We start from the raw sequence: 25793 nt of genomic DNA, 5'->3' as shown, positions 1-25793 counted from the left end.
ATCAAAATTAAAATAGTTTGACTTACAAATAGGAACTAAAAATATGGTTAGTAACTGTGTTTTTATTTATTCCTGGGCCTTTTGTATCATGGATCGGCCTATTCTGGTGTTTGTAGTCGTCGCTAGGTGGTCCAAAGACCTCGTGATTTTTATTACTTTTGAGATTTTTTACTATTGTTGTATTATAAATAGACTGGTGAAATTTTCGCAAAAAAGGAGAGGCTCTTATAACTTAATTTTCCATACAAGAATCTAGCACAGGCTCTAATAGGATTATAACTTACCTTCCAAGTTATGATAATTTTTTTGGAACATAGAGAAAATTCACATTGGCCAATCATTCCGGTAGCGATCCAAGGGTCCACATAAATCCTCAAGCTTTCGCTAAATGTACATTTTCACCAAGCAGGCTTGCCTTTTACTTCAAAAAAAAAAAAAACCAAGCAGGCTTGCCTTTTACTGAAGCTATAAATAGCCACAACATAGAAGCAAGCAAAGGCAGTAGCATGCTAACTGGTGTCGGAACTTGCTACTCACCTGAGTGAGTTCCAGCAAAAAAATCTGTTACTCACCCACTAGCAATCCAAACAGACACTGATCTGCAGGTTGCAGAAAATGGAGGGAGCACTTGTCACATCTAACTTCACCATGTCAGATCTCTACCCATCCAAAGCCAATGTTGTTCACGGTTCAAGATCAAGGAGGCTCTCGTACATCTCCCCTGTCGCCTCTTCTGCTGCTGCACCGAACTCCGGCTACAGAAGGAAGAAGAGCACATCGCCGCCGCCGCCGTCGGCTGCCGCCACCGCCACCGTCCTCACGTCGCCGCCGAAGCAAGTCGAGCAACAAGAGCGAGAGGAGCGCTACGAGCCTAGGACAAACAATGCAACTGCAACAAAAGTCGCTACCGCGAGAACAAGCAGGGCACCTGACGCTCCAAGGCAGCATGTTCGGTCGTCTCGGCCTCGTCGCCGACCTGCCGCCTCGCTGCCGGTGGCGTTCTGCAACGCGCTGGAGGAGGCGATCAACACGTTCGTCGACCCACCGGTGCTGCGGCCGTCGGTGGACCCGCGGCACGTGTTGTCCGCCAACTTCGCGCCCGTGGACGAGCTGCCGCCCACGCCATGTCCCGTCGTACGCGGCACCATCCCGCGCTGCCTCGCCGGTGGCGCCTACATCCGCAACGGACCCAACCCGCAGCACCTCCCGCGCGGGCCGCACCACCTCTTCGACGGCGACGGCATGCTGCACTCCCTGCTCCTCCCGGAGTCGTCCGACTCCGACCCCATCCTCTGCTCCCGCTACGTGCAGACGTACAAGTACCTTGTGGAGCGCGACGCGGGCGAGCCGGTCTTGCCCAACGTCTTCTCCGGCTTCCATGGCCTGGCCGGGATGGCGCGGGGCGCAGTCATGGCGGCCAGGGTGCTGACGGGCCAGATGAACCCGGTGGAGGGCGTGGGGCTCGCCAACACCAGCCTCGCTGTCTTCGGCGGCCGCCTCTACGCGCTCGGCGAGTCGGACCTCCCGTACGCCGTGCGCGTCGACCCGGCCACCGGCGAGGTGACCACGCAGGGAAGGTGCGACTTCGGCGGCCGCCTCAGCATGGGCATGACCGCGCACCCCAAGAAGGACCCCATCACCGGCGAGCTCTTCGCGTTCCGCTACGGCCCCATGCCGCCCTTCGTCACCTACTTCCGGTTCGACCCGGCCGGGAACAAGGGCGCCGACGTTCCCATCTTCTCTGTCAAGCAGCCGTCCTTCCTGCACGACTTCGCCGTCACGGAGCGGTACGCGATATTCCCGGAGATACAGATCGTGATGAACCCGATGGGCATGGTGGTGGGCGGTGGCGCGCCCGTGGGCGCGGACTCCGGCATGGTGCCCCGGCTCGGCGTGATCCCCAAGTACGCCGCGGACGAGTCGGAGATGCGGTGGTTCGAGGTGCCGGGGTTCAACATGATGCACTCGGTGAACGCGTGGGAGGAGGCCGGCGGCGAGGAGATCGTGATGGTGGCGCCCAACATCCTGTCCATCGAGCACGCGCTGGAGCGCATGGAGCTGGTACACGCCTCCGTGGAGCTGGTGCGCATAAACCTCCGCACCGGCAACGTCACGCGCATGCCGCTCTCGGCGGGGAACCTCGACTTCGGCGTGATCAACCCAGGCTGCCTAGGCCGCCGCAACCGCTACGGCTACTTCGGCGTGGGCGACCCCATGCCAAAGATCGGCGGGGTGGCCAAGCTCGACTTTGATCTTGCCGGCGAGGGCGACTGCACCGTGGCGCGACGGGACTTCGGGCCGGGGTGCTTCGCTGGGGAGCCGTTCTTCGTCCCCGACGACGTCGAGGGCAACGGCAACGAGGACGACGGCTACGTGGTGTGCTACGTGCACGACGAGGGCACCGGCGACAACCGGTTCGTGGTGATGGACGCGCGGACGCCCGAGCTGGACATCGTCGCAGAGGTGCAGCTGCCCTCCCGTGTCCCGTACGGCTTCCACGGCCTGTTCGTCACGCAGGCCGAGCTCCGGTCACAGCAGCACCATTGATCATCACAAACACACCGACGCGTCCGATGTTTCCATTGATCGCGCTCGTGCTGTACAATACACCAGCATTATGCTGCATGAAATAGGTCATGAATAGGATTCCATGACATACACATAGGAGAAATAGGTGATGTATATACTTTGTATTCCATTATCGGGCAAGACCCTTTACAGTTCTACAATTATTGATAGAACATACCTACATCAGAAAACATGCTTCCAGAATTGTGAGCTCGTAAGGAATGAACTGCAAGAACTTCACATATGCACATAATTTTTTCTCGCCTAACTTTCACAAGCATGACCCCAATGGTTACAGAGTTAATAAATATGCAGGGATTAGGATTTAACAGGATATACAGTAAGCCGGTGGAGCTGGCTATGCATTTGGTACAAGGATCATCAGTTCAATATCCTCAGTGCTATCATATTCTCACAAACCTGAATGAACATGGCGTCTCTTGTGCCTAAATTACCTAAAGTCTTACTGGGAAAGTTATAAGTATGATTTATAAGCAGATATATATGACTACCACCAATCTTCACTAAAATCTTCTCTTCAGCAATTCTCTTTCTAAATTCTAATGCATTTTGTATATATATTCTCAACAAGGAGATGCCAAAATAAGTTGGATATCTCCGTCCGCCAACGTCTCAAGATTCATGTGGCACATTCCACACTCTAGAAAGGGATATAGAGGATCTGGGGCTCAAGTTTCTGCCTTTTACAACTTGCGAAGCATCTTCATGTGGTTCCGCTGCGACTTTTACATAAGATATTCCAGTGCCATTCAGCTTCTCTGTACGTCTGGCCCAGGTGACAAGGTATAAACCAGAGACGATTAGAAGCCCTCCAATAATACTGCAAGCAAAACATAGCGGATTATATTTCAGATCAAACGTAATGATAAACATTAACTTCTAGGAAGAAAAAGAAAGTACTTTATCCATTGATGTTAGAAACATGGACTATTTATCTATCGGATTATCAGATAGTCAAATCGAGTAAGGCATCAATGTGCAAACACCATATGTTGTTGTATATGATAACTGCTAACATGTAAGTAGCAGAGGTTGGGAACAGTATCTTTCACATAAAAGAGAATGTAAAAAGGAAAAGGCCAAGTCCATTAAAGAGTACAACGTGTGATAAACTATTACCTTCCGAAGTAAACTGGACTTCCAAGAAAAAGCACCGACAAGAGAGCAGAGAGCACTGGCTGGAGGGGATTATATAGTGCCACCATAGCAGGACCCAGAATTTTGTTGGACCATGTCAATATACCATAATTAAGAGCAGATGCAACAACTCCCTGAAATTTGGGAGAAAGTAAGAGAATTTGAGAATAAATTTTTATGGTGGCATGTGTCAACTATTTATTTTATGGCCTACACAAATTAGTATAATTGCAACCAATATCTCCTCCATAGTACTACATATAGCTGTACAATTTCAATTCATGGTTCCATAAATGGGATGCAACAACCTCAGAACAAATTAAGCAGCACCAACAGATACATAATCACTTACATGTGAGAGCATATAATGATGTAATAGTGTAAGCCATGACAAAAGGAACACTCTACAAACATCTAAGAGCTTACAGCATATACAGCAGCAGCAAACTCAGACTGAGTCAAAGTCCAATCTTCTTTATTAGTTGTTGAAAACACTCCTGAGATGACCATTAAAAGAGCTCCAAAAAAGTATGAGTATGCTGTCAATGACAAACTACAGGGGTACTTCACCAAAATCGGAGCCTGAAACAACACATGAACATGATAAGTATAACAAATGAGAAAGCACAACGAATTGCAGAACATTGGTTCTATCATAAGCTTCAGCACTGAGGGCACAATATCAAGATACTTCAATAAAATCCAATTCACACAATCATACAGTTATTCTAACAATGTCAGACACGTGCAACCCCTCCTATGAATATACAAGGGTACAATTGCTTAGCCCATGACAAATCTTCTTTTAACAATTCGCAAAACTAACAGACCAAATTCAGTATCGCAGTTGCCAGTTGGTCATACTCATATAGCAAATAGAATGTGTCGTTTGTAGGAAAAGAAACTAAAAATTGTTAAAACTGAAATGTTCATTAAAGTAGAATGCTCTCAAATCTCAATAAATTTGATACAATCTTAAGTCGTTCTAGATTACCGATCTAACTTAGAGAGGATTTCAGAACTGTTCCATGAATATGCTTGATAGAAAACTAAAGTTTGAGGTGTCCTAATTGACTAGCATCAAAGCTCATAAGGAATAGAGTGTAACAAAAGCCTGAAAACCACAAATACCTGCAAAGCAAGATAAGTTGCCATGCAGAGGCAGTTCCCAATCAAGCACAGAACTCCAATGTGCCACTTTTCCAACCCAAACGCAACGAACCAAGAAGACACTGGCTCTGGCTGCAGCATTTCGGTGATGACTCGATTAACATCAAGGTCGAGCTCGCTGCCACCAAACACAGCTGCTCCTCTGTACAGCACCATAAGAACAGCGCCAAGCACACAGACGATGGTGCCACCAACCTTGGCCCGGCCCTCATGTGTGCCCAATCTCGCCGTTTCAGTGCTGGAACAGGCAAAAATCTTAAAATGGAGAACAAAGAGAAATGTGAAACCTCTGAATATTTTTAGGGGGCGAGTGAGACTGACCCCATGACGAGGGCCAGGATGAAGGTGAAGACGGGAACGGACGGTTGAATGGCGGCGGCGTAGGTGGGATTGGTGTAGCCGAGGCCGACCAAGAAGAGCAGCTGGTTCCCGAAGATGCTACATGAAGAACACACAGGCGCGTCACAGAACGAAATTCGTAAGCAGGGAAGCGGCATTGCTTCAGCCGATCAGTCAGTCTGACGCCGAGCGAGCGAGCGGGTGGGTGGCTTACCCCGTGAGCCCGAGGAGGAAGAAGGAGAGGAGAAGGCGCCGCGTGACCGGCGGCGGCCGCGCCTGGGCGGGCGAGCCGCGGTGGCGGAAGAAGGCGATGGGGACGAGGACGGAGAGGGCGAGGAGGTCGCGGAAGACGCAGAAGACGACGCGGTTGACGCCGACGTTGAGCGCCTGCTTCGCGACGACGTGGTACCCCGCGTTGATGAACTGCGCCCCCACCATCGCCGCGTGCGCCCGCCTCGCCTCCCCGTCCCGCGCCGCCGCCGCCGCCATCGCCGCCGATCCCGATCCCCCCGGTCTCGTCGCACGGTCTGAGTAGAGACTACTACTCCTTTGAACCTTTTTCCCCACTGGTTGGCCAGTCGCCACTGGCAGTCCATTTGCTGGGCGGGCTGTATTGGACTTCCTAATTTTGGAAGGAGCTCCAGTGGGCCGTGTTGGTGCAGAGTGGGCTGGGCTGGGCTGCGAGTTGGGTGTTGTTCGTATATACTGGATTTAGGGTTCGGATCGGGAAGCCAGGGTTTTGCCTCTGTTACCGCGACATCGGATCGATGACGAACGCACGTAAGCTGTCACGTAGTCGCGTGCGACGCCGACATGTTGTACAAGACAAGGAGAGATCCTGGTCTAGCCTCCCGGGGGATCTCGCCGCCTCCCTTGCCAAGTCGACCGCGTCCGCTTCGGCGCCGTGTGCCGGGAGTGGCGCTCGGCCGTGCGGCACGACCCCGTCCTGCCGCCATAGTTTCCTTGGATCACGCTACCTGACCGGACTTTCTATAGCTTGTCTGGCTCCGCGTTCCAGCCTCTGCCTCCGATCAATCTCAGCGCCCACAGAAGGACGCACGCGCAGAGCTCCTGCGGCGAGTGGCTCGTGTTCCAACGCCATGATGGCGGCATGACGCTGGTGAGCCCTTTCTCCACTATTACCACCATGGTGCTCCCTAGCCTGCCATCGATGCGGAAACTAGTGGTGTGCCAGGGAAATAACCTTGTCGCCGCAATCTCCGACGAGAAAGGTCATCCCAGGATATTCATATGCCGACCAGGGGTAGCCTCATGGGCGTTGGTGGCAAGCGGCGATCAACAGCTAAGAGCATGTCTAACAGAGCCCTCAAACTGGTCAAACCCTCAAAATAACTGCCAGTTTGAGTGCTGAGTAGAAAAACGGGCGCAGATCAGAGCCCTCAAAACTGTAAACCCTCAATTTTTTTTTGCAGGCCGAACCCTCAAGTCCGATGCCAACCTGCAGCAGTGAGGGTTGCAGGCAATTTCCCAGGCCGAAGCCCTCACACGGTCAACGCACGCACGGGGAGGAAATTTCCTCCCGCCTCCTCCTTCCTCCTCCTCCGCCCCTCGATCCGCCGGTGCCGGCCGCCACCACCGCCGGCCCGCCTCCCCGCCGCGTCGCCGACCTCCTCCTCCGCCCCTCTGCCCCGCTGCACGCCGCCCCGAGCTCGCCTCCGCCCCGCCTCCCCACCGCGCCGCCTCCGGAGCTCCCCGTCCGCCCCGCCTCCCGCCGCTGCCCCGTCGTCCCGAGCCCGCTTCCCGAGCCCGTCCCCGCCGCCCCCCGCCTCGATCCCGTCCCCGCGTCCCCGCCTCCGGCCCGTCTCCGCCTCCCGCAGCCGCCCCGCCGCCGCCCTCCCCGCCTCAAGCCCGTCCCCGAGTCCCTCCCCGCCGCGTTGCCGTCCGCCGCCTCCGCCCGACCTCGCCTTCGCCCCGCCGTCGGCCTTGGTAAGTTGTTTTTTTCTTTTTTTTTGTTTCCTTAATGTTGTTTAATTGTTGTTTGATTGTTGTTTGATGTTTTGACAATAGATGGAGTTGTCGTATTTTTCCGATTCGTCGTCTTCGGACGATTCAGACATTGAGGAGATGATAGAAGACGATGACACGGAGATTATGGTCGTCATTCTCACCGTGAAAGATCTTGAGGATCGCAAGAAGTTGCTGGACCAGAGGAGGGGGTCGCAGATAGGGCGCATTTGCATCGAGAGGAACCGTGCACTCGGCGACGAGCAACTCATGCAAGACTACTTTGCCGAGGTACCGACATACCCACCTCGCCTCTTCCGTAGAAGGTACCACATGCGCCGTACTTTGTTTGAGAGAATTGTGAAAGATTGCGAGGCCAACTCGCATTATTTCACACGCCGTAGAAATGCTGCCGGTGCCATGGGATTTAGTGCATACCAGAAGATATAGGCTGCAATGCGGGTGCTCGCCTATGGCATACCCACGGACTACTGTGACGAGTATCTTCGCATTGGCCAAGATACTACCACCGAGTCCGTGCGTAGGTTTGCCAAGATGGTCATCCGGTTGTATGGTGATTGGTATCTTCGGGCTCCCAATGAGGAAGATACAAAGAGGTTGATGGAGATAAATGAAAAAAGGGGATGGCCGAGCATGCTTGGTAGTCTAGATTGCATGCATTGGAAATGGAAAAATTGCCCAAAGGCATGGCATGGAATGTATTGCGGTAAAAGCCATGATCCTACCATTGTGCTTGAAGCCATGGCATCACAAGACTTATGGATTTGGCATGCATATTTTGGTTTGCCTGGAACACTCAATGACATAAATGTGCTTCAAAGGTCCCCTTTATTTGCAAGACTAGTTTCAGGTGATGCTCCAACTTGCAATTACAAGGTCATGGACAATGAGTACACAATGGGATACTATCTCACCGATGGCATTTATCCCGAGTGGGCAACACTTGTGAAGTCCATTAAAGAGAGGAGAGGGATGCCCTTATCCCAAAAAGAAGCCAATTTCACGAGGGCACAAGAATCAGCCCGCAAAGATATTGAGAGAGCTTTCGGTGTTTTGCAAGCAAGATTTGCCATTGTTCGGGGTCCAGCTCGTTTTAGGGACAAGAAAACCCTTGTCAACATCATGAAGTGTTGTGTCATTCTCCACAACATGATACTCGAGGATGAGAGGGGGTTAAACTTGCCATGTTTCTATGACAATGTTGGTACCCGAGTGCAACCGGAGAGGAACCCGGATCGCATTCAAGCTTTTCTTCAAACACATCGGGATATTGAAAATGCCAACACTCATACCCAGCTCCGCAATGATCTGGTCGAGCACCACTGGCAGCTGCTTGACCGTCGCTAATGATGGCCTATTTGATTCATTCCATGTCCTATTTGTGATACAAACATTGTTGTAATGGATATTTGTTTTACTTTTCTATGTACTATTTGATTCAAACATTGTTGTACTAAGTAGAATGATTGTTGTGAGCTTGAAACAATTATTTGATGTTGTAATCATAACTAGAACAATTATTTGTTGTTGATTATGGTTATGTTTGTTGTATGAAAGTTGGTTGAAATACATGTTGTCCAGTTTTGAGGGTTTGAAGGCCGGGGCGTAGATCAGTGCCCTCAAACCTTCTGTTTTGAGGGTTGGTTTGAGGGCACTGATCTGCGCCAGAGATTTTCGGCCCTCAAAACGACAATTTCTCAACCCTCAAAGTCGGTTTGAAGGTTGGGGTTTTTGAGGGTCCTGTTAGACATGCTCTAACAATAGTCAAAGACATTATATTTTATCGAGGCGAGCTCTATGTCCTCAGCTGTAACCACGGCCTCTTCTCCCTCTGCGTAGACCAGGGCACCGCCGATCCGTCCGTGTCTCGGGTTGACCGCGCCATCGAGAACCTAGGCCGCCTCACACCTCCGGACTGCTACCTCGTGGAATCCGGCGGTGTGTTGCTAGTGATCCAAAGGGTGGACCCCAACAAAGTAGCCGAACCTCTCTGGCCTGTATTGAGTGGATTGGACACAGAGATGTCGACCAAATTCAATGTGTTTGTAGCCGACTTTGAGAAGTCGCGATGGAAGATTGCGAGCAGCATAGGGGATGATCGGACGCTCTTCCTTGGGCGCTGGTGCTCCCGGTCCTTCCATATCCCCGACAAGTACACCACTTACATGGGGAACCGTATCTTCTTTTCGCCACACCGTCACAATGAGAACTTCTATTTGGGGAAGGAGCGGTTCTACTGCAGCATCTACAACATGAAGGCACAACGGTCAGAATCGTTCATGAACACGCTGTTGTGCCCACTTGTAGGCTTCCAGCTGGCGTCGTGGTTGTTCCCTCAAACTCAAAGCTAGCCATGGACGACCATTGATTTGCAATTATGGATGCCGAAGATACCCTGGTCCGTGGAGCCACCCTAGATTGACAAGTAGACAAGTAGATTAGTAGAGTGCTGCTCGCCGTGGGCCCCCAAGAGCTAGAGATCTGGATCCATGATTTGTTTACTCTTCAGACCCACCAGTTTACAATAATTTTACTCCATTCGTCAATTAATTTGGCCCACGGAGTAAAATATATACACATCCTAAGCTGCAACCTACCATTTCTCTACTCCGACTGGAATCCTCTTACCAAAAAAAAAAACTCCAACATTTCTCAATTTATTTCTCAATGCCACGATTTCTCTAGGGCCTTCCCACTTGTGTAGATTAGCACCGACGGCCCTCATGTATCTTCCAAGGTTACGAGTATTCATTAGTGGAGACTCACAGCACCGTCACATAACTATATCATTCTGCAAGCAGCTCTCCTTCGATTCGCAACACTTCTATTTATCCCCTCATACATGCTTGAGAGATCGTAAATTCAATAGATGTATTATTCACCACACATCTACTCATATTTTGCACAGTCATATGAATGAGTTACTCCTATAATTGTGTTCCAGCTCTAGAGAAACATATGTATATACACATGTACATCAGGGGCTATTGGTGAAAATAAATATCATAATATATAATTTGCTCAATTAATATAGAAATAAGTAGTTTCGACGAGGGACAATATCCATGGTGGCCGCCAAGTTACATAAGTGGGGTTTTGGGAGCTTCGGCTCGGTGCGGCGGGAAATCAAGCATCTCTAGCGTAAGCTGAAAGCACTATTTTTTTGCGGGAAAGATCAAGTGATATAGAACCAGAGATCAAACAGAACATACCCTGAGAAACAAAAAAAATACACCCAAGTCTTGTAGGATCTTGAAGACGCCGTCAACAAAGGAGACGTCCCGCGACACGCCGCCGCCGCTCCTCCACAGTTGCCTTGGACACGGACGGAGACCCCAGGCGGATAGGAAGTCACGGATCTCGGCTCGAAAGAGCCTCCACCTCGCCTCGTCGCCATCGTCCTCGGTCTGATTCGCAACCACCTTCACCTTCAAAAGCTTCACACCGGAGCCGCCGCTCCACGACCTCCGGGACGGGGAAGAGGCACCCCACAGCTCCACCGAGCCACGAGCGCCAAGAGGAGGAAGATCCGCGACCACGCCCCGCAGAGCACCGCCATCGGAGAAGACGTCAGCCCCCACAAAAGGCCACACCGACCGCGCCATCGTCTCCTCCGCGCCGCCGGCAAACCACCCACTTGAACCTACACTATATACACGCCGGGATCCGGCGATTCCCCAACCTCCCGCCGCCGAAGTGGCCGGCGGAGGCAGGGGATCGGCCACATCACGAAAAGCACTTTGTCTTTAGTCTCGGTCAACTGTAATGACTTGATTGCAAGCAAGGTTGAGCGTCTGTCTCTGTGAACTGTTTGAGCACGAGAAAATCATTGCATGACAACGGTCTAGGGTTGACTGGCTCAAAGAGGGGGAACAAAATATGGTAGTTTTTCACGCTCATGCTTTGGCTAGAGGGCGTACAAAACTACAAACTCGTGCTCTTCTCACTGATAATGGTACCCGTTGTGATGATCCCCCTAGCATCAAAGTAATGGCGGAAGTTTTAGTGGTGATTTATTTTCCTCGGAAACCTTTGACGATGTTGTTGTTATTGATGTTACCAAAAAAAATCTCGGTTGAGATGAATGTTTAACCCACTAAACCATACTTGAACGAGGATACAAAGGCAACACTTTTTCAGATGGGACCCACTAAAAAGCCAGGTCCTAATGGCTTCCCGACACTATTCTATCAAACTCACCGGGACATTCTGAAGAACAATCTTTGCTCAGCTGTTAGGGGCTTTCTTTTAGGTGATGGTATTCCAGGAAGTTTTTGTGACTATGTTATCGTGTTGATTCCAAAAGTTAATAATCCAGAGCATCTAATTTTTTTAGACCCGTCAGTCTTAGTCTTTGTAATGTTCTATACAAAATTGCTTTGAATGTGCATGCCCGAGATGATATTTGACCATCTGCGCCTCGTCTTTTTGTCCTATCTCGTACCTAATAAAAAAAAGGACACAACGCTCATAAAACAGAAACTACGGGAAAAACCCGGCACAAGCATGCATGTATATCCTCTGCGTGAAATATCGTGTGCAAATTCCACCCATATTTTTAAGAAATTCTATTCATTGAAGCATCTATGATTATCAGCTCTTCGCCCACATCTAGGCCCAATAAGAGTGACCTCCGTCCAAATCTAAATGGAGATCAACGCCTTTGGGGCCAAGTAAAACTCAAATGGGCAAATGTAGTGTTCAAAGAACTACATTTAGGCCACATCTATGATTATCAGCTCATCGCCCACATCTAGGCCCAATCTTCATATTTTTAGCGAGTATCGAAGAACACAAAGTCAATTTCACGGAGAGATAACCATGAATTAGATGGCTGCTGTTCATCCACTAGGAAATTACACTTTTTTCTTAGTTAGCTGAAAACTCGCTAAAAATGCTAACTGAAAACAAATTCAAACAAGTCCGGTACTTAATGAAACACGGATTACCGGATGGTAACCCAAATACCGTCGATCGAGTAATCAAAACTCTGTGTAGTAGTACTAGAATGCATGCTGAACCAACCAGCCAAACCATTAACTATATACACTAGATTTTGATGCGCGCCTTGGCGCGCGACCCCGGCATTTCGCACTAATGATCGTTATGTAATACACTGATAGTAAGATGAGATTATATGTGTGTTTTGGTGCATGATCATGTGAAATTCGCACCGATTTACAGTTTGTATAACAACAATAAAAATCTGGTGAAAAAAAGGTTATTTGTTTTTTAGGTTTTACAGAACGAAGTCGCTACGTGGAATAATGATAAAACACAGCAAATCATGAACAACATATCAAACACTTGTACCCAATCAGGGAAGTGTGGGCTGGGCAATCCCCTGAGGAGATTGCCGAGGTCATTGCTTTCGATTGTAATTCTATCTCAGTTTAATAAAGGTCTCTTTCACCCGCAAAAAAGAAAGAAATAGAGGAGTATTACTCTATCAGCCTGTGCAGTGGCCGAGGTCTGCGATCGGCCGAGATCGAGTTTCTTAGGATAGGAGGTAGGCCAACAGGGAAGAAAAGGAGAAGTTTCACTCTGTTGACATGCATGGCTATGAGTTTCTGTCGTTCATCAAGATCTGTGGAGGAAGGGGCTGGTCAATGGCAAGAAACCACAGGGAGGTGTCAGCGAGTCTCTTCTAGATGAAGAGAATCTGTTCGGCAACAAGCGGTCGGGAGACAGAGAGCTATCAGAGGGGAATCGAGCCGAGCTGCTAGCAAGTGGTATGTTCCTCTTTCTTAAGTTACTAAAATTGTATTTCTCTTTGTTAAATTACAGAAAATAACTGTGATGTCCCCGATTTTATTTTCCACTTGCTTAATATGCTGAAATTTATTCTTTGTGCTTATCTGAATAAGCTAAAATCCAAAGAGCAAATCAAAAAAAAAATACACAGATACCATGTATGTTGTGCCCAGGTCAATCTATCGCTGATCTATGAGGAAGACCCATCAGCGGTCATATCAGTAATTCGCATGCCAGTAGTCTGCTTCCTGTATGATAATGTAGGATCATCTACCGAGTTAGCTAGTATTATTATCACTATATCCTAGAGCAATATTTAGCCTCTGTCAGATGCACGTTACCTCTGTAAGCTTAATTATGCTTAGATCATTGATGTAATTTATAGTTAAAATCTTAGTTTCGTCAAGCAGTAAAGTTGGTAGCTAATATCCCTATTGAGCGAAACTGACATATTCCAACCGAGATAACACAAAAGGAACTTCATAGTATTTATCAAATAAATCACATAATCACTAAGATTTCCAGCAAATACTACTGAGAATACTTGCACTTCAGAGCCAGCCATTAAAACAATCAAGGTACACAAAAATTCAATATAAGAAGGAACAGGAAATTTAACTCTCTGAGCAGAGAGGGGATCCTAAAAAAAGAACAATCATAGAAAACGTTAGCCAGTTATACACATATCTGAAATGCAAGAGCGTTGGTGGATAATAGGTCAGCCATCTAAATTCCCCGGGCACCAAAAATCATAATGCAAAAAAGGGACATGAAACTTGATGCCTTGAACAAAAACAAAGCCTGGAATCTTTATGTGCCCTTACTGATTCTGGTGTAAGGAAAATTGCAATGCTATGTATGATCCATTTTCAGGTCCCCATTTAGTTGATTGATAGGGATAAAAAATGCAGACCTGTGGTTTCTTGTGCTGTGCGAGAACATATAATTACAGACTGTATCTTCTTCCCATCAAGACCCAGTTTATATTCCAAAGCTATATATATCAAAGAAAGAGGAACCGAGTGAAACTGAAAAAACAAAGGTTAGCTTTTGAAATTTATGGAATAGTGAAAACCTCTTTTCCCATTTGTCATAACTACATGTGCTCTAACCGCTAAAATAGGAATATGTATCAGATACGTGATAGTCATGCCCATTTAAATGAAGCTAACTAATAAAGCATTTTTGTATTAATGAAGCAGTAAGGTCTGTTGGACTGAATCCAAGCCGGCCCTGGCACTCGGTAACCTCCCACCAGTGCCAGCTGAGCAGGGAATCCTGCACTGCAGTCCAGTTGTACACGGCCACAACACTCTCCCGTTGATGCCACTGTGTCGTCCCGGTGCTGGTGAAGCGGTCGGCGAAGCGGTAGTGCAAAGGACGCTCTCCCCATGCCATCGCTGATGCCACTGCATCCTCCCTAGCATTTCTATATTGACCTACAAAGAATAGTATAAAAAATAAATAACTCAAAACTGATTTAACTTTGAAGCAGTTCCTAACTAATTTGTATATTGATGACCTACAAAGCAAATCATCAGTATAAGCAGCTAAATATCAGAAAAAATAATTAATTAGTAGTCCACCAATCTTAAACATTACAAAACAAAATTACTTGTTAGGCAATAAGGGGGAAGAAAATATTGGGTACTTAAATCTGAACTTCCATCCTAGACTCATATGGTGCTTCTAGACGCACATGTACGGATGTACCTGTGTTCTATATGATCATTATTTCTATTCAGTCTAATTGGTTTTTGCTGCTGCATTGATACATCATGTCTCACAAAATGCCTTTTATTTGCCACCCACAGCAACCACATGTACACAGAGATCTGACAAGACTATGTTCAGCATAAAAAAAATCAAAGCCACACACTAAGAAAATTAATGCAAGGAATGGACCGAATGAATCAGAGGCTCACCTCCAAACGACCCATCTCTACAGAGGCACCAATACCAAACAGGCTCAGGTGATGTTTTGATATGTCAAACCCAAAGGTGGGACAAACATGGCTCCATGTCGAATGTTGGTGGGAGAGATGGACCATGCCACCGTGCCACCCATCACTGATAAATCTGGTGTTGGCTATCATCTCCCATCGCTACACCACTGTAATGTTATTGATGGTGCGGTCAGACTGCTGGTTGATGGGTGCATCATGGTCGAGGTGAGGACTCTTGTAAATTAAAAGGAACCAAAAATCCATGTTTAACCCCATAAAGCATCGGGAGAAAATGGAATGGACAGAAAATATAACTTAGCAACCCAAGTGAGTTGTTTTGGTGTGCATCCTAAACCTGGAAGATTTAGTAGAAGACAAATTAGCTCAACTGGGATCACCATAGCAAAAACAGAAGAAACCAAACTCTGGAGATCACAAAAATTCAGTAGCACATGCTTGCTATGCAGAGAAGGAAAGTCATCTAAAACATCTACCTTGCAGAACACATCAATAGTAATGATACAGATAAGCAAAGTTTGCATAATTTGATTGCAGTAGCAGCACATGCTACTCTCCAGTGGATACAATATTACAAAGTATGATTAGCTAAATAGAACCCCAGATGCCAACATTGTGGATGTCAACATGGTTGGATTAACACGATCGAACCTGAGCACACAATGTTCGACATCAACACTAAGTTTTGATCCAAATCAACACTAACCACTGCTCTTGCAATTATATGCTCCCAACAAGAAACATTTAATGGTTATCCATCAGATGTTGAAGCAAAAAATTATATAGGTTCATTATTTATAACATGATTATAGCACAAAGCATCTGTATATTGACCTACAGAGCATAGAACCAAAAATAAATATCTCGAAGCTAATTTAACTTTTAGGCAATTGCTAACTCGAACCAAATCCTAACCAAAAGGAAAAGAAAGTAATAATTCATCTAACATAAATGAAAGAATTTTATCTGGGAAAAGAAGAGTCTGCAAGCTAGTCTCATTCAGGAATCAGGAGCATATACAAAACATGACGAAAAAGTAGTAAAGTGTTCTAAGTGGTGGATTATCATTTCTGCTAGAGAAATGCAATAAAATAAGATCAAATAATCTTGATAGCAGGTCTAAATTCGGAGGTACTAAATTTAAATATGGTGTTCTTGGTTAACATTTTTTTCAAACAACCAGCACACTAAATTAAGAAGAAACTGGAGAAAAAGGTGCAGACCTAGCAAACTTGCAGACCTGGCAATTAGTGAAGAGAAGGACTAACAAAATAGAAGAGAAAACCAATACATCCAACTGCAAATAATAAAAGGAGATTAGCATATAAACGCAAATCGAAACCAAACAATCGATTATCTAGCAGGAGAATAGCAAATGAATACACATCTGAACCAAAGCATCCTATTGTGGAGACTACTACAAAATAAAATAGCTATATTACCTGATTTGTGACATCCACAGTAAGCGCGAAAGGAAATTCAAAAGCATAATAGGGCTCTAGGGATCAGCATCATCTCCGTTGTTTCATACTCATCTAATATTTGAAAGGAGACACACAAGTATCAGTGCAAATGAATATAAATATAGTGGGCTGCAGCTGAGAAGAAACAACCAGATATATTGATATCCTAATAAATATCTTTGGGCAAGCTGAAATATTATTTTTGATATATCATCACAATAAATATCACCACAACAATTATCATAGTAGCAGGACAAGAGCATGGGCATGGGCATCTTGCATCGACTCGACGACTATACAGCGACTATACAGCGAATCAAAAACCATGGGCATCTTGCATCGCAACTGAGCCCCATGAGGCCAACTATAAACTTATTGTGTCAATTGGATAGGCATGCATTTTCTAAAGATTAGTTAAATCAAAGTTGCGGGCAATACAAAGCTTAATAACAACATTTTGATATTTAATGAAAAGTCAAATAGGCAAAGCTGTGCCATCTCAATAGAAACATTCTGACCTGAAACAACATTAGAAAGCTACCATCTCCAGCACGAGCGCTTATTAAGCAGATCATTTAGAAGATTATAATTAAATCCATGCATTTGATGTCAACTGAAGAAACATGTTTTAGTTTCTCTGGCTTACACAAATGAGCTAAACAAATTGGAAGGAGATAGAACTAAAAACTCCTCACAAACATCAAGAAAATGTGCAATAAGCAGCAAATATAATCTTTCTTGAAGGTTTTCCTAAAGAAAAACAATATGAACCTAGATGAAAACTTGTACCAAATGCACAAAAAATTACAAACCAATGTGCGATCATTAGCACCACTCAAAGCAAGAGTGTACCGGAGTTTAAATCTCTATTATCCATTAATGAAACAACATATTCCTGTGTGGCTACGAAGGCCGAGTGGGCATAATATTCAATCTTTATTGCACTTCGATGAAAACTGGTGGGTAATACACACAAAAAGCTGCATGAATAAGTTGTCACACATCTACTGTTGTCACACGTGACCAGAAGACCAAATCACATGAGAGAGCAAACGTTGATTAATATTTTACTTGGATTAAAATGTACCCAAACCATACCTACTGTATTTTCTTGGTTTATTTACGCCAACGGCAACAAATAATTGATGTTTCTTCACAAAACTACATAAAAAACCATAAATATTATCTAGAAATAACACTGACATGCCTTGCATCATCTGATATACACATAAGAGATGAAGCCTTTGCACTTAAAATCAAAATTACGTGGTTTTCCTTCTGCCAGTCTATTTAGCACAACTGTACAGAATATTGAAGCACCCAACAATAAAAAATCAGGTACAGTTGAATACAAGTATATGGAACAAAAGCTCATATGAAATCTCTCTCCATAACATGCTCTTATTTTAATTGCAAGATTACAAATAGCAGGATGGAGCATAAATATTAGCTAGATCGAACTCACATCCTGGAGCACCATAACCATAGAATAGCCCATGTACACAATTCGTCAAACACCTGGCAAGCAAAAATGTCATGAAGCCAGAGAAAACATATCCAAAGTAGATCAGATCATTCAACCTCACGGATAAAGCCCAAGGCTACATCCCTTTGCAAAGGAAAAACAGATCAAGCACTAAAATTTGATGGGGAAGGGGTAGGAGAGGAAGAGAGGAGAAGCAAAGAGCACCTAATACCGCCTGGGAGTGAGGATGGACCTGCCAGGGAGGTCGCGGTTGTTGTCGTTGTTTCCCTAGGCTAGCCCTTTCCCCACGGCCAGACCGGGTGGGACGATTGCGAGCTGGAGCAGCGGCGGCTCTGTGTGCAAGGAAGGGACCGAGGAGGGGCGCAAGCTCGAAGATGGATTGGGGAGGAGAACGTGAGGCGATTGGCGCGCGCTCGCCGCCACCGACGCTCAGGCACGCGGTCGCCGCCGCCGACGCCCTGGCGCGAAAGATAACGGTGTGTGGAGGTCGCCCGACCGGCTGGGCCGACCCTTGCTCGCGCCGGCGGAGAGGAGAAGGGGAGAGGCGGCGCGGGGTGGCGGCAGGAGGCAGCTGCGCGAGGGAGAGGAGGAGGAGCAGGTGCGCGACGACGCCGGGCCGGGCGGGCCACATGACCCATGGATAAAAAACGGGTTCGCGCGAGGGCCTCGTCCTGGACTACTCTACAGTGAAAAAATGGACGGACGAGATCCACCACCAAACAAGATCCAACGGCTACGAGGCTCAAATCGCTGTGAAGCCCCCTATGGGGGGCATCATATACAACGTTAGATTCCTTAATAAAAAAGTATACATCTAATTATCTTCTTTGAGTTGGTGTGGGCAGTCTAGTTTGCCTATTTGATCGTAACCATCGATCGAAATTCATGTGCTCCCAAGGAAATATGTATAGCAACAAAATTCTAAAATGAGAAGACCTTTCCTGACGTTAGAGAGAGGGACGAGAAAAGAGCAGTTTTAACGCGTAGTGTTCGCCTTAGCTACTAAATGGACAGTGTGGGTATGTGGCATTTATGGATGTGTTACTTCTTTTTTAGCTAGACGTTTTCAGGGAATTTAGCAAGAAGTTATTGCAAACGATGTATTTGTTGTTTATTTTAAATAGGCCCACCAGACATAATCTCATTAGGTGAAGCCCTCTGATGTGTGGTGGGCCCAATAGCAGACACAAGTAAATAATGTGAGCAGTGAGTAGGCCAGTGGGCTATGGGCCTCAAAAGAAGATGTGATCTCGCTCATATTTAGCTTATCACTGCTTGCTAGCCTTAAGAGAATTTCTACTAGTGTTTACTAGGGCGCCTGAGTTATCAGAGCTCCAGCGGCTACCTCAATAGCGCCTTCGATGTGTTTACTACGGCACATGAGTTCTCAGAGCTCCAACGGCTGCCTAAATAGGGCCCTCGATGTTTTTACTAGGGCGCCTGAGTTCTTAGAGCTCCAGCGGCTGCCTCAATAGCGCCCTTGACTTTTTACTAGCAAGCAGGTATCTTTCGAGCCCCTCTGAAAAAAGGACAACATACCCGTCCCGCACCCCCCTCTGAAACCCTAGTCTCCTCCCGCCGCCATCGTCGGCGGCGCCGCCAGGCAAAGGCCGCGGGGCGTGGCGGGGGCCCCGGGCTTCCCTCTTGCTGCGGCAGGGACGGCGGCTGGGTACTCTCCTCGAGGCTACGGTGGGGGACCTCTTGCCTCCCGTGTGATGGTGGGGCGGCGGCGGTCGGAGGAAGGAGGGGCGACGGTGGCCATGGTGCTGCGGCCTCCCCTGCCTCCCATCGGTGGCACACCGGTGGTGGCTGGTGGTGGGACAGTTGGGCCATCCCCTCCGCCTCTCGCCGGTACGGGGTGGTGACCTTGGGATTCTCCCGCGGTTCGAGGACGCCCGGGGCAGCAGCCTCGGGTTCGACGGTGGAGGCGGCCTTCGTCTTCGTCGGAGGTGGTCGACTAGGCTGGTAGTCCTATGTGGGGGATCATGGGATCTCACACAGGTTTCCGGCAATGGTGATCTAGTCCGGGGTGTCATGGCGGCCGGTGAAAACTGAGCCTCGACCTCGGTCTTGGCGGATGATGGCGGCGGCGGTCGACGTCGTTACCTTGTCGAAGGCGTCATCTTCGCCGTCTTGGCACTACGCTTGGCGAGTTGGGGATGCGCGGCTGCCGGTGAAAACCGTGCTCCGACCTTGGTTGGCGGACGATGGCGACGTGTCGCACTGCTACCTTCTTGAAGGCATCGTCGTCGCAGTCTGCGGTTTTCTCACTCGTGCTGCTCCGGGGGAAACCCTAGGTCCAGGCCTCCCGGATCCGACGATGGCGGCGCGGCCTGCGTCATTCTACCTCTTGGGGCATCATTTTTGGAGCAGCTGCTGGATGTTGGCGGATTTCGGTGGAGTGGTGTTCATCTACCATATTATTGGCGCTGAGTCTCAGCGGCGTGGTGCTGCAGGGTATCGACGACAGATGCGGGATGATGTATACATGCAGGATGGTGGAGCCGTCTGGCGTCATGGTGGCATCGACGGCAGGTCTTGCAAGGTTAATGCGATGATATCTCTTGAAGATGGAGTCGAGGAAGACGGCGGGAGCAACTCCTGTGGCGTGTGCGTTGGCGTGCGCTGAGAGTCTGCTTGTCTGGATGTGATTCTCACCTGCTATTGGGCGGTTTGGGAAGGCATTTAGTTTTGGATGATGTGAGTTGGTGTATTGTCACCCTCTTCATCCCACTGTAGGTATAGTAAGGTTGCTTCGAGATTGATCTTTTGTATTGTTTCTTGTAAGATTTCGTGAATAATCTAATAAAAAAGTCGTGTGCATCCTTTGGATGCAGAAGCTGAGGAAATATTTCCCCATTTCGAAAAAATAGCGCCCTCGACCTAGGGCCTGTCATATTTTGACTCATATCAGCGCACCCAATAATGTGTCAGGCAAAATTTGGAGCCGAATAAAACTGTCGATAACTCCTTGCCGGCTCCGACGCACATGGTGTTGGACAGGCGCGCTGATGTCTCGTGCCACATATGATGTTGCCAGTGGGACTGAACACACAGACGCGTCACAGAACGAAATTCGTAAGCAGGGAAGCGGCATTGCTTCAGCCGATCAGTCTGTCTGACGCCGAGCGAGCGAGCGGGTGGATGGCTTACCCCGTGAGCCCGAGGAGGAAGAAGGAGAGGAGAAGGCGTCGCGTGACCGGCGGCGGCCGCGCCTGGGCGGGCGAGCCGCAGTGGCGGAAGAAGGCGATGGGGACGAGGACGGAGAGGGCGAGGAGGTCGCGGAAGACGCAGAAGACGACACGGTTGACGCCGACGTTGAGCGCCTGCTTCGCGACGACGTGGTACCCCGCGTTGATGAACTGCGCCCCCACCATCGCCGCGTGCGCCCGCCTCGCCTCCCCGTCGCGCGCCGCCGCCGCCGCCATCGCCGCCGATCCCGATCCCCCCGTCTCGTCGCACGGTCCGAGTAGAGACTACTACTCCTTTGAACCTTTTTCCCCACTGGTTGGCCAGTCGCCACCGGCAGTCCATTTGCTGGGCGGGCTGTATTGGACTTCCTAATTTTGGAAGGAGCTCCAGGTGGGCCGTGTTGGTGCAGAGTGGGCTGGGCTGGGCTGCGAGTTGGGTGTTGTTCGTATATACTCGGATTTAGGGTTCGGATCGGGAAGCCAGGGTTTTGCCTCTGTTACCGCGACATCGGATCGATGACGAACGCACGTAAGCTGTCACGTAGTCGCGTGCGACGCCGACATGTTGTACAAGACAAGGAGAGATCCTGGTCTAGCCTCCCGGGGGATCTCGCGGGCGTCGTGCTCCGCCGCCTCCCTAGGCCCTAGCCATGTCGATCGCGTTCGCTTTGGCGCTGTATGCTGCGAGTGGCGCTCGGCCGACACTGTCCTGCCCCCACAGTTTCCTTGGATCGCGCTACCTGACCGGACCTTCTACAGCTTGCCCGGCTCAGCGTTCCAGCCGCTGCCTCCGATCAACCTCAGCGGCCATAGAAGGACTCACGCGCAGAGCTCCTGCGGCGAGTGGCTCGTGTTCCAGCGCCATGACGGTGCCATGACTCTTGTGAGCCCTTTCTCCACTATTACCACCATGGTGCTCCCCGGGCTGCCATCGATGTGGAAGCTAGTGGTGTGCCGAGGTAATAACCTTGTCGCCGCAATCGCCGGCGAGAAAGGTCATCCCAGGATATTCCTATGCAGACCAGGGGCAGCCTCCTGGGCGTTGGTGGCAAGCGGCGATCAACAGCTAACAATAGTCAAAGACATTATATTTTATCGAGGCAAGCTCTATGTTCTCAGCTATAACCACGGCCTCTTCTCCCTTTGTGTAGACCAGGGCACCGCTGATCCGTCTGTGTCTCGGGTTGACCGCGCCATCGAGAACCTAGGCCGCCTCAAACCTCCTGACTGCTACCTCGTGGAATCCGGCGGTGCGTTGCTGGTGATCCAGAGGGTGGACCCCAACAAAGTAGCCGAACCTCTCTGGCCTCTGTTGAGTGGATTGGACACAGAGATGTCGACCAAATTCAATGTGTTTGTAGCTGACTTTGAGAAGTCGCGATGGAAGATTAAGAGGAGCATAGTGTTAAGCTTCATGCACTAGCCACTTGAACCAAAAGTCCGAACTAATGGAAAGGGCTAGGCAATCCACATATACACTTCACAACACCCCCACTCGCGTGTGACGGGAGAAGAGAAAGTCAACACGTGAAAGAAGAAGAGCACACCGAAACAGCGGTGGCAGAGGGGGGCAACAGCAATTTTTAGGCTTAATTGCGAAACCATGTGAAAGCCAGGATTTGAACTTGAGACCTGGGGCTCTGATACCATGTTAAGCTTCATGCACTAGCCACTTGAACCAAAAGTCCGAACTAATAGAAAGGGCTAGGCAATCCACATATGCACTAGCCACTTGAGACGATCAGATGCTCTTCCTTGGGCGTTGGTGCTCCCGGTCCGTCCATATCCCCCACAAGTACACCACTTACATGGGGAACCATATCTTATTCCACACAGTCACGATGAGGACTTCTATTTGGGAAAGGAGCGGTTCTACTGCAGCATCTACAACATGAAGGCACAACGGTCAGAATCGTTCATGAACACGGTGTTGTGCCCACTTGTAGGCTTCCAGCTGGCGTCGTGGTTGTTCCCTCAAACTCAAAGTTAGCCATGAACGACCATTGATATGCAATTATGGATGCCCAGGATACCGTGGTCCGTGGAGCCACTCTAGATTGACAAGTGGACTAGTACTTGACAAGTAGACAAGTAGACTAGTAGAGTGCTGCTCGTCGTGGGCCCCCAAGAGCTAGAGATCCGGATAAGATTTGTTTACTCTTCAGACCCACCAATTTACAATAATTTTACTCCATTCGTCAATTAACTTGGCCCACGAAGTAAAATATATGCACATCCTAAGCTGCAACCTACCATTTCTCTACTCCGACTGGTATCCTCTTACCAAAAAAAAAAAAAAAACTCCAACATTTCTCAATGCCACGATTTCTCTAGGGCCTTCCCACTTGTGTAGATTATCACCGTCCCTCATGTATCTTCCAAGGTTACGAGTATTCATTAGTGGACGACGCCGTCACATAACTATATCATTCTGCAAGCAGCTCTCCTTCGATTCGCAACACTTCCATTTATCCCCTCATACATACTTTTTTTTGCGGTGAAAGACACAGATATTACATCGAGCAAGTTACAAAGAGGCCCTCAGAAGAAACAAAAAAAATTACAGCCCAGCCCCTGAGCAACTCGACCACGCCGGAGACGACGCAACGCTGTCGGTGGCGCGCCGCTGCTCAAACTCCTCTCGATGCCTTGGATCAGGAGCATCCCCGAGCCAGCGGGAAGTCGCCGAACACCGATCCCGTAGGATCTACGCCAGAAGCCGCCGTCGTCGTCACGCCGATGAGAATCCGCATCTCTCGGACCCGCCGTCCCACGGAATCCAGCGACGGGGAAGTCAAACCTGGCAGATCTCCAGACCCGCAGGTTCGACGAAGGCGGTAGCTCGACGCCAGAGCTCCTCGGAGCGCCGCCGACGAGGGGAAGCACCACCACCTGCAAAAACCACTCCGGCCGCGCCCCTTCCGCCCCGAGAGATCGTAAATTCAATAGATGTATTATTCACCACACATCTACTCATATTTTGCACAGTCATATGAACGAGTCACTCATATAATTTTGTTCCGGCTCTAGAGAAACATATGTATATACACATGTAGTACATAAGAAGCTATTGGTGAAAATAAATATCATACTACCTCTGTTTCAAGGAATAAGACGCACACGTATTTCAAGACGAACTTTGACCATAAAAATTGAGCAACAAAATCTTGATTATATTATATGTATATAGTATTGTTGGATTCGTATTGAAAAGCACTTTTTAATGATACTAATTTCATGTAAACAATCTTTATCTATTTGAAGCAATTCTTGGTAAAAAAAAATCGTAAAACGAGGGCGTCTTATTCCTTGAAACGGAGGTAGTAATATATAATTTGCTCAATTAATATAGAAATAAGTAGTTTCGACGAGGGACAATCTCCATGGTGGCCACCAAGTTACATAAGTGGGGTTTTGGGAGCTTCGGCTGGGTGCGGATCAAGCATCTCTAGCGTAAGCTGAAAGCACTATTTTTTTGCGGGAAAGATCAAGTGATATAGAACCAGAGATCAAACAGAACATACCCTGAGAAACAAAAGAAAAAATACACCCAAGTCCTGCAGGATTTTGAAGACACCGTCGACAAAGGAGACGTACCGCGACACGCCGCTCCTCCACAGTTGCCTTGGACACGGACGGAGACCCAAGGCGGACGGGAAGTCACAGATCTCGGCTCGAAAGAGCCTCCACCTCGCCTCGTCGCCATCGTCCTCGATCTGATTCACAACCACCTTCACCTTCAAAAGCTTCACATCGGAGCCGCCGCTCCACGACCTCCGGGACGGGGAAGAGGCACCCCACAGCTCCACCGAGCCGCGAGCGCCAAGAGGAGGCAGATCCGCGGCCACGCCCCGCAGAGCACCGCCATCAGAGAAGATGTCCGCCCCCACAAAAGGCCACACCGACCGCGCCATCGTCTCCTCCGCACCGTCGGCAAACCACCCACTTGAACCTACGCTATATACACGTCGGGATCCGGTGATTCCCCAACCTCCCGCCGCCGAAGCGTCCGGCGGAGGCGGGGGATCGGCCACATCACGCAAAGCACTTTGTCTTTAGTCTCGGTCAACTGTAATGACCTGATTGCAAGCAAGGCTGAGCGTCGTCTCTGTGAACTATTTGAGCACGAGAAAAACATTGCATGACAACGGTCTAGGGTTGACTGGCTCAAGGAGGGGGAACAAAATATGGTAGTTTTTCATGCTCATGCTTTTGCTAGGCGGCGTACAGACTCGTGGTCTTCTCACTGATAATGGTACCCGTTGTGATGATCTCCCTAGCATCAAAGTAATGGCGGAAGTTTTAGTGGTGATTTATTTTCCTCGGAAACCTTTGACGATGTTGTTGTTATTGATGTTACCCAAAAAAAAAATCTCGGTTGAGATGAATGTTTAACCCACTAAACCATACTTGAACGAGGATACCAAGGCAACACTTTTTCAGATGGGACCCACTAAAAAGCCAGGTCCTAATGGCTTCCCGACACTATTCTATCAAGGACGCGACTACGTTCAGGTCAGCCTAGTTTTAAGTTACAGCCAGGTCAACCAAACTTTCCTTTTTTGAACAGTAATGACTTCCTGAAAAAGCAAAAACGTGGACCACCACGTGCTGTCCCGTGTGAACACAGGTTGGCATCAGCCAATCGTCAAAAAAGGGGGACCAACTCGTCCCGAATTCATCCACAGCACCAAAAACGTGAAACTTTCCCCTC

General features: G+C 48.5%; 2 protein-coding genes, 1 long non-coding RNA gene and 1 pseudogene across 4 annotated transcripts; 2 read left to right on the top strand and 2 right to left on the bottom strand.

Annotated features, from left to right (window-relative positions):
- The first annotated feature begins 488 nt into the window (after positions 1 to 488).
- Positions 489 to 2729, top strand: LOC124692941 (9-cis-epoxycarotenoid dioxygenase NCED1, chloroplastic). The gene has a single exon (XM_047226382.1). It carries the CDS (start codon positions 616 to 618, stop codon positions 2545 to 2547), a length of 1932 nt encoding a protein of 643 aa, XP_047082338.1. The 5' UTR covers positions 489 to 615; the 3' UTR covers positions 2548 to 2729.
- A 175-nt stretch (positions 2730 to 2904) lies between these two features.
- LOC124692942 (WAT1-related protein At5g45370-like) lies at positions 2905 to 5724 on the bottom strand. Its single transcript, XM_047226383.1, has 6 exons — positions 5450 to 5724; positions 5218 to 5334; positions 4858 to 5134; positions 4153 to 4308; positions 3709 to 3860; positions 2905 to 3409 (listed from the first exon to the last, which is right to left on the bottom strand). Exons 1-6 carry the CDS (start codon positions 5722 to 5724, stop codon positions 3202 to 3204), a joined length of 1185 nt encoding a protein of 394 aa, XP_047082339.1. The 3' UTR covers positions 2905 to 3201.
- Positions 5725 to 13439: 7715 nt separating this feature from the next.
- LOC124688129 lies at positions 13440 to 18280 on the bottom strand. Of its 2 annotated transcripts, XR_006998437.1 has the most exons (6): positions 18093 to 18280; positions 17868 to 17920; positions 16382 to 16474; positions 16163 to 16236; positions 14901 to 15276; positions 13440 to 14414 (listed from the first exon to the last, which is right to left on the bottom strand). It is a non-coding gene; the product is annotated as an uncharacterized LOC124688129 (long non-coding RNA). The 2 variants fall into 2 exon arrangements; XR_006998436.1 differs by having other exon boundaries at positions 17868 to 18278.
- A 3315-nt stretch (positions 18281 to 21595) lies between these two features.
- On the top strand, positions 21596 to 22502 carry LOC124690554 (annotated as a pseudogene).
- Positions 22503 to 25793: the final 3291 nt, after the last annotated feature.

This window comes from Lolium rigidum, chromosome 2 (genome assembly GCF_022539505.1).
Source record: "Lolium rigidum isolate FL_2022 chromosome 2, APGP_CSIRO_Lrig_0.1, whole genome shotgun sequence".
NCBI lineage: Eukaryota > Viridiplantae > Streptophyta > Magnoliopsida > Poales > Poaceae > Lolium > Lolium rigidum.
The sequence above is the reverse complement of the archived record's forward strand: the minus strand, read 5'-3'. Positions and strand labels throughout refer to the sequence as shown.